The 9,502-nt window shown below is 37.7% G+C and overlaps 1 protein-coding gene across 1 annotated transcript in view; it reads right to left on the bottom strand.

Annotated features, from left to right (window-relative positions):
• Positions 1-418: 418 nt before the first annotated feature.
• CYBRD1 (cytochrome b reductase 1) overlaps positions 419-9,502 on the bottom strand; it is a 29,932-nt gene continuing 20,848 nt past the window's right edge. Inside the window, exons 3-4 of the mRNA XM_019727420.3 lie at positions 4,236-4,390; positions 419-3,706 (exon numbers count right to left, since the gene is read on the bottom strand). Coding sequence (XP_019582979.1) covers positions 3,400-3,706; positions 4,236-4,390 — 462 coding nt within the window. The 3' untranslated portion in view covers positions 419-3,399. The remainder of the gene's footprint in view (positions 3,707-4,235; positions 4,391-9,502) is intronic.

Raw genomic sequence — 9,502 nt, 5'->3', positions numbered from 1 at the left:
ATGATCCTTCTTTCTTACTTGGGAAAAAACCCAACAATTTGCACATTATGAATTATATACTTTCTTAAGGACAAGTTACTATTAACACAGAGTTCTGTAATAACCAGCACTTTTAATAGGTCCTTCTTTCATGCTTTTCCAACTTAAACTGCACCTGCTGGGGTTGCCTCCGTCTGGGGTTGCCTTCTACACTAGATGATGGCTCCAGTTCAGTTCCTGTGTGGAGGTGAACATGACAGTTTTGAAACAGTGCTCTAATCCTTCTAGCAATGTAAAAGGTATGGGACTCAGAGTACCCTTCAGAGAGAAATATGACACCATTTTCAATACAGAAACTTAAAACAAATTTCTATGGGAAAGAAACTGTCAGAACAATGCCTACACCCTCTAACCTAAACAAATTGATAACACACACAAATAGCTTCCAAAATAACTTTATTACTATATAAAAACAAGTCAAGAAAAAATAAATGCATACTTTTTCTACAAAATTATAAAATATTCAGGCAATTTAATATTTTTCCATAAATGTGCTGAGATAAAAAGACAAATTGAAACGTAGAAACCTTTTCCACTTAAAGTTTTCAGGTACCTTGTAAGGGATGAAGAATACTACTAGTTTTCTCTCTTCTATACTTTCCTATATGTAGCTCTAAGACATAGCAGTTAGTTTTCTGTTGAAATTATCTAAAAAAGGGCATGCCAAGATAAAACTTCTATCATACTGCAATAAAATTAGCATAAATCTCTACTTCTTTGAGCTTTTAGAGTTGGCAGTTGTAGTCAATTCCATTGCACTGGGATTTCCAACTAAGCAGGGAAAAAGGCCTAATTGAAAATGAGGCCCTTTATTTTGTCCTTTAGAAAACAGAAACCGCTTGTCAGTATCCCTTAAAAAGTGCAATTACCTTCTTTGTCATTTGATTGTAAGGTCTGAGATGTTGTTTCTGACCATCACAGCTTAAATAAGCCACACAAGGAAAGAAAAGAAAGTACTTTGGAGGGTGGCTTCCGTTAGATACAAGGAGTACAGGAAGCTGTACACTTTGGATAACATTAAATCAAAAAATATGTGCATTTTAGTTTCTCAATAAACTCTTGGAGAGAAAGGCTTTAGTGTGGACTTAGATGAGTGTTAAAAATAAAGCTTTTTTATTTCTTTCTGAAATTAGATTATGGGGTAAACCAAGCCAGACTATCTCTGCAGGTGATACAAGCTATAATTACTTGTGGAGATTTCAATCACTGTTTTGGAATTTATACCTAAGGCTTTCTGCTCCCCTATTCTTTTCATGGGATTTTTAATGAGATATTTTTGGGAGAGATGCTTTAGATAGGAAATATCAGCTTTTGGAAGATCAAGGTACAATTATCATTAGAAGTAAAAGCCCATTAAAAGAGTCTCGAACAGAAAGGTTTTCTAGATATATTTTACAATGCATTGTTTTCACAAAGGCTGCGATAAAGAAAGAGAAGAAGTTCCTATAATATCTGTAAGATTACCTTCACTTTAGCCCACAAGAAAGATAAAATAAAGGGCTAGGATGAGGGGTGCTCAATTATTTTGCAATAGAACAGAATATTCTAACACCAAATCCATAATTAACTTTTTTCACTAATAATCTCTTTCTTGGCCTATATAAAATGGAATGGCAGCTTCAATTCTTGGGGCTGTCACTGCCCCCTGCCCCCAAAAAACTCCTGGAATTTTGTGCACCTCCATGTACTGAAACATCCATTTATGAATGTCTGTTTGTGTGGGACAATGCCTAGCATCGAAATTGTAGCATGCTCTACCCACCTTGAATTTAATTGTGCCTAATAGGTGCCAGGCATTCAGCCTGGCAGTGGTGGCCCTTCTGACATTATTATCAATTTTGGAAATAGAATTAAATAAGAAGAAAATGGTGTTTTGGCAAGGGAATATTGAATGATTTTCCATGAAGCCTATGGGATGTGATGGAATGTATTTCATATTCAATCTATGGAAGTAATTACCAGTTATCCTAAAAGGGAATCCACCAAGCACCAAAAATATCAAGTGTATTTGTTGTAAACTGTAATATTTTTATCCACATTAAAATGTTCCAGTTTAAAGCTGCAGGGAAACCAAAAATCAACCCCAAAATGAAAAGCATCATTTCAGCATAGGCACTACTCTGAGCTTTAATTTAAGTCAGAGCCTAACAGAGGTCTCCACGCATGCAATTTGTCACCTCTGAGTCTCAATTCACTACTAAGAACCCAGAGCTCAAGATACCCCTTAAAATTCCACTCCAATCTGGAAGGACCGTAGCGATTGGCCCCAGGAAGAACCATGAGATAAGTGTCTCCTATTCTCACACCCAAAACGGTTCAGCAGCCAAGATCCTGAAGAATAAAAATCAAATGGATTAATCTTGAAAGCTACAGATGTTCTTGCCCAAACCTTTCTTTGTCACCAAGACACAATTTCAAGATCAAAGCGGCATGCAGGTAGGCCAGGGCGTGCTGGCAGGGGAAGGATGCCCACGATCTATTTCCAGGCAGGGTAGGCCCGTTTCTTTGGTTATTTGAGGAATCTGCCTTGGAAAAGAGAACCAGAAGGTAAACTTGAACAACTCCACTGTACTCCAGCAATTGAAATTTATTCAGGGGTGGGTCAAAGTAGGTGCAAATTAGTATAAGACAGAAAACAAATAGCATAGTGAAGAGGTTAGAATCGTGGACTGAGGAGTCAGACTGCCAGTTTTAAATCTCAGTTCCACCACTTAGAAGCCTGGAGCAAGATGCTAACCTCTCCAAGCTTCAGATCGGTCACCGGTAAAACAGGGATAATAACAATACCTACCTCATGAAGTTTGTCGGGATTAAATGAGCTAATTTTATAAAGTGCTTGGTATAGTGGCTGGCACATAGTATGCAAGTGCCTTTTAAAAAATAAAAACAGAAACGTGAGAGAAAAGCGCTCTTTGAGGTTTACAGAGCAGTTTATGCCACTGAAAAATTCAGGCATATTCTCATTCTAATTAGGTTTGGAATCTGGATCATAAAGTACACCAAGCCCCAGGGAAGCCTTGGGACTCAGTTGAGTTTTGGAAAAACTTCTAGGGCTACCAGGTTATCAAATTTACCAGCCGACAGACACATTCTGAACATGTGTTCCATGCAAAGCCCTATGCTAAATGGTCCTCAACAAGAGGTGACATAACCACAATTTAGAGCTGCTGTCATTTACATTGACCATCTCCTTTCCCATTCCAGTCAGTTCATAGGCGTCGATCAGTACAAACTCTCAAGAAATCCTACTTTATGATTATTGATTTTGTGGAGCTCAATTATCTTACGGCTAATAGGAGAAGCTAAACCACAGAGTTGGTTTTGAAAAGCACGGTTCCATGGCTACACCTCCACGGCATTTTACACGGTGGATCTCTGACCCGCCTCATCAAGGGTGATGTTTCTTTTCCTTGCTGCTGCTTCATTGTTTAACTCTGAATCGGACTTGTCCATGTTGCCAAAGTTGATTGCCATGGAGCCTTCCACTCCCTCTGGAGTGCCTCTGTTTGGCTGAAGAAGTGTAGAATTTGGTTCTTTAGGACGTTTCCACTGTGGTCTGGTGACTATCCAAAAAATGAGGGCTCCGAACAACAGAATTAGAAGACCGAGGGTATTTGTGAAAACACCTTCCGGTGGAAATGCACTGTAGGGGACAGTGTCTTTCCTACTGAAAAAAGAGAGAGTGTCCAATTACAAATAGGGTGATGTAGCACCATGCCAAACAGTCTTGAATTTCTCTGCTCAAAATGCACACTAGTACAGCTTCAATGTAAATTCCTTTAAAGCTTGATATTAAGGAGAAATTTATGCTATAATTCACACAGTGGAATAGTATGGGATTGTTTAAAAGCATTAGCATGAAAATAATATAGCATCTGAACATCTGAACCACTTAAAAATTGAAAAAGGATACAAGAATGTATATACATCATAATTACAATTAATAAAAATATGCACATCAAAAACATTGTAAGGGCATGCATAACTTCAGTAGTTGTTTTAAGAGTAAAACCATTTGTTAGACTTTTTAGTCCTTCTTCAAGCACTTAAAAATGTTATATTACATGTTTTTTAAGAATACTTAAAATTTTTAACATTTAAAAAATTTTGTTACATTTTTATTACCATTATTCATTGAACAAGTATTTAACATTTTATAGCTTAAGTATTACAATTAGAAAAGCTATGTAACTTACAGCGTAAATAACAGTTTCTCAGTCACTCCCATAAGTACTGTTGCAATCACTGTTCCAAAGAGGAAAAGTCCAGAATAAACGTGTATGGGCATGACAAGGGCTCGGAGAGAAAGTGGAGCCAAAGGAAGCAGAAAGATGAAAAAACCTAGGACGAGCTAAACATCAAAAAGAGCAAAAGTTATCATTTAATTTTAAATTTTAAGTAATTTTAAAATTATTATTTTAAAAGCACTGTGAGAAAAATGACAAAACATTTCCTATAGAACCAAGGGCATGAAATGAAAGTAAGCTTTCCCATTCCAGTTCCACTACTCAATAGTAGCATCTATTATCACTTTCTCAAGTATCCAGGAAATTTCTATGTTTATACAAGTGTGTGTGTGTGTGTGTGTGTGTGTGTGTGTGTGTGTGTGTAAAGAGAGTTTTTTTAAGTATAAGTGGGATCTTACTAGTTCTGCATCTTGTCTTTTTCCCTTATAGTAGAGCTTGGAGGTCTTTTCATATCAACACATGCTTATCTAGTTTATTCTTTCCAATGGCTAACATTCTGTTTCAAGGATGTAACACAATTTATTCAGTTCTCTATGGATGGTCCTGTGTTAGTTCTTGCTGTCATTAACAAGGCTACAGTGAACACTCTGGTACTTACTTGTTTGTTTTTACCAATTTCCTTAAGGATGCCAAGTAGGAAGAGAAGTAAAAAAAATTTAAGTCACTAAAACCAAATACAATAGGGCACGTTTAGTCAGGTCAGTCTAAAAAACTATGTAGAAAGAAGTTGACAATTTTGTTTTACGAGGAAGAAGTGAGTTCTGCAAAAAAGTTCTCTCTGTTTCCTTGATAATTCAAACCCTAGTGGAATACTTCTCTGCAGAGAAGCCAGCAAGATTCCTATGTGAACTGAAACCTGCCAACACTTTCATAGTTTTATTCTGTTGCTCCAAACCCACTGCCCCTTAAGTACTTTTTTCTCCTCAAGAAAATAAAGATGATGTAGTGGTCACTGCGTTACTGAGTTTAAAGGAACATTTTTTTTCAGGTAACTATTTAGGGTCTACCACCCTAACGAAACAAGAGAAGAGAGGAGAATGGGGAGAAACACTAACATTACTGTTCATCTTTCCTGACTGAGATCAAAGGACTAACGCAGGATGCCAGAACAATGGAGACAGAAGGGGTCTAAGGCCCTAAAACACGTTTAGAATCAGCTTATAGACAATGATAACGAATGCAGAGTAATCAAAAATGCATTTAATAGGCCGATTTGCATATTTTATTACCTATTTAATACCACAAATGCCTGAATATATTAGAAATGGTTCAGAGGGTCCTAATTCTCCTTCAGTGAATTTTGGTGATTCAATTTATATTGAAAGGCAAGCTTCCTGATATACAGGCTGCGCTTTCTATATGAAAATGTGACTCAGGCAAGTGACTGTCAAGAATTTTCACAAATATATTTCTGTGTGTAAGTCACCATATCTTGTCTATGACTTGCCCATAGAAATATATATTTTCCATATTCCTGTTCTCCTGCCTCTTTTCATTCCTAAGAATCTTACTGTTTTCTTTCATTTCTTTCAGGATTTATCATGTATGTCTCTTGTAATCCTGTAGGGCTCAATGATCTAAGCAGGTAGAACGTTTGAAATTTGCTTACAGGACCCCAGGGCAATTTAATTCTCTTAAATCTTACTTTCGCCATTAAAAAAAAAAAAAATTGTTTTTAAAGAAAATTACTTTTAAAAGTAAAAAATTATAGACTGCTTAACTTTGATTGAAAGTGTTCCGATAATGCCAATTTATAATAATCATTATTTTAAAAAATCTCATTATTTCCTTTTAACCGTCTTAGCCTTACCATCTTATAAGTGGATATAGTAATAAAACCTAATGAACTGAAAATTATGAAATCCCTTTGTCCCTTTAAGTCAGTGGTTCTTGTTTTTTTTTGGTCACCAAAAAAGGATTTATTGGGGAAAAAGAAAGGGTTACCTACTGTATGCACACATGGCAAGTCACATGCATACTCTAAATCAGTGGTTCTTGAAGTGTTGTCCACAGAAGGCTGCATCAGAAACTCTGACAGTGTTTATTTAAAGATATCCCTGGGCCACATCCAGATCTGCTAAATCAGAATTTCTGGAAGTAAGGCCCAGGAATCCGCACTTTAACAGAATGCCCAGGTGATTCTTATGTACGAGGAAGTTTGAAGACTACTGCTTTTGATTCACGCAAATTATTTCAGAGATATGGGTTAAATGCATCTGGAAAATTCCTAAAGGAGCAGGTAGTGGAATGTGCCATTACCTTCAGTCTACAAACACTACTAAGTGCACACAGGCTTCCTGTGTTTAGGAACCATCACCTACAGAAAGCTGTTCTTCACCACCACGTAGTCCTTACAAGAACTAAAGAAATATAAAATCTCATAAAAAGTTATTTGGATGCGAAAGTGACAATGTAGTACGATCCTAATGATGCTTAAAAATTAAATATATATAGATGCGTAATAAAAGCCAAAAGGAAATAATCCAAAATAAAATAACTCTAGATTATGGCCTTACCAGTGATTTTTTATTTTTCTTTATGTTTTCTGTATTTTGTAAATTTTAAAATTAATGTATATTACTTTTATAATTAGAAACAGACAATAAACGTTCACTTTTAAAGTTCCAGTCTTAAATACTGGGGCTTTTCTCAGTTAATTATTACTATCCATTAAAGATAAAAGTGTAGTTTGCTATGCCAGTTTTATCTCACTTTCTAAAACAGATGAGTTTTTTTTCTTTTTAAAGTATGGTATGTGTAAACTTTTAGATATAACAAAAGCTTTTATTATCAAAAGTTATTAATGAGCGCAGGAAGTAACTGCCTACCTAACTTTTGCATTAGGCATGCTTTGCTTTGTTTTGTTTCGTTTTTTAAGTGTAGAGGTAGATTTAATGAGTGAGCAAGTGGTTTATAGATTATAAGGAGGCTCTTCCCAGCTCCTCTTCATCTTTCTTCTATTTTATACGCTCACTCATTCCTTCATTTAAAGCCCATACTGCTGGGCCCCATGCCCAGAGTTTCTGATTCAGTAAGTCTGGACTGGAACCAGAGAATCTGTATTTCTAATTTCCTGATGCTAATGCTGCTGTCACAGAAAGCTCACTTTGAGAAGCTGGTCTTACGTAATTTCCTTGTGTTCTTAAAACATAACTGCACTTTTCTTACAGGGATTAAAAAAAAAAATCTAATCAGCACCAACTAGACTATATCCATAGGTTTGTTTGTTTTTTTGTTTGTTTGTTTTTTATAAAGATGGATGACAGACATTGAAATTGGACACTAAGTCTCCTGTCAATATCCTACCTCCCCTTTCTGTACTGTCTTTCATCACATCCACCTGGCGATACCCTGACCCTGGCTCAGCCGTCCTCAGGACTGTCCTGGTCTGCGCGGTCCTGCTGGAGTAAATCAGTCAAGGAAACTAGCTTCATATAGATTCATGGTTATGATGCTCACTGTTAGAAGGACCTCCGTGCTGCTCCCTAGTCCTTCTACTGTCTGATTTATCGACTCGTCCTCCAGGCTCCCTCATCTTCGAACTTCTGACTCTCCTGTCTGTCTCCTTATTAGCGGCAGAAGATCTTACTACTACTTCACGGAAGAAAAACAGGCAACTTCAGAGAAGAGCCTCAATTGACTGCCACCAAACCAAAAAGTCATTGCAATCCCACAATTCCTTTCTTTCAATTATAATGGAGTTGGTGTTGTCCAGTTTTCCAGCTGTGCTCTGCAATCTGCTTCCTGAAGATTTAGCTATACATTGTTGCATCTTTCCAATATTCACAACATTTCCTTCTCTACTGGTGCCATCCTGTGAGCATGTTAACATGTCCAAGATCCTCATTTTCATTTAACAATGAAAAGAAGTTAGAAAAAAAAAAAGCACCAAACACCTGCCTTGACTGTGTCGCTGTCCAGTTAAGCTCCTCCCCTTCTTACCTAAACCTCTTGCCTAAGTTGTCTCTCTGTTTTCTCACCTCTACACCCTCTTCAAGCCACTGAAATCTGGCTCCTACCCTGCAAGAAAATTGCTCTCCAGAATCATCGGCGACTTCCAGGTCACCAAATCCAATGGACAGTTTTCAACCTGATTTTCCGTGACTTCTCAGTAGCTTCTGACACTCCTTGAGCCCTCCCTTCCCCCTCCAATGTTTCCTTTCTCATCCCCCCACTTGCTGAAGCCTTGCTCAAGTGACTCTTTCTCTCATCCCATCTATCAGTGACTTTCCAAATCTCATGAATTCTATCTCCTAGACACTGTGGGAACTATCCACTGTTCCCACTGCTACTGCTACTCCTCCAGGCCAGCATCATTTCTCATCTGAACCTCTGTAAACAACTGTGAGCTAGTCTCCCTATATGGACTCCAGTCCAGCCTCCAATTCGTCTTCCATACCCGACTCCAGACAGCCTGGCCTCCTTCTTGTTTCTCAAATACAATGAAATTTTACCTACACACTATTCCATCCGCTTAGAATATTCTCTCACCAGCAAACTCATGACTTCAAGTCTTGGTCTGAATTCCTTTATTCCCTCTACCCTATGTTCTGCTCTCCCAGAACATTCCATACTCACCCTGTCTACCCAGTACTCAACGACCTGTCTTCCCCATAAGCTTCATGAGGGTGGAGAGCATGTCTCTCTGGGCTCATGCTCATCTTGTAGAACAATGCATCACCCACAGCCTAGCAAGGTATCCAACACATAGTAGGTAATCTATTCCGTTGAATAACTGAATGGATTCATGAATAAAATTTCACTGATGTAAAATGCATGTTCTTAACCACGAAGGTGCCTATGATCTATAATGGAAATGGAAAATGCCATCTTCAGGTCATCAAGTAGCCTACTCCAAGATTTACACTTGTAATAAGAACAGCTGAGCTGCGTCATTCCAGTATCCTAAGCCTCGGTTGAGCTTTTCCATGTATTTATTTGGCTTAGATTCTTATGATGTTGTGAAGGACATATCAAAAGCCTTAATTTATAGGTGAGCAAACTAAGTCCAGAAAAGTTTAGTAACTTATCCAAGGTCACCAGCACCAAATGGATGAATCCTGTTCAAACTGAGGTCACCCTGATTCCAGGTCCTGTGTTCTTAAACACTACCCGCTCTCTGGATCTGAGCAAGGCAGAAGCCAGGTGCCAAATTTCCACCTGTTAAATGAAAGTCATGAAGTTGTAAAATAACACGTCTGAGAAGCCTAGTTAGC

Source organism: Rhinolophus sinicus, chromosome 17 (assembly GCF_057876585.1).
Source record: "Rhinolophus sinicus isolate RSI-liver-muscle chromosome 17, RSI-T2T, whole genome shotgun sequence".
In the NCBI taxonomy this organism is placed as follows: domain Eukaryota; kingdom Metazoa; phylum Chordata; class Mammalia; order Chiroptera; family Rhinolophidae; genus Rhinolophus; species Rhinolophus sinicus.
This window is presented reverse-complemented; position numbering and strand designations above follow the sequence as displayed.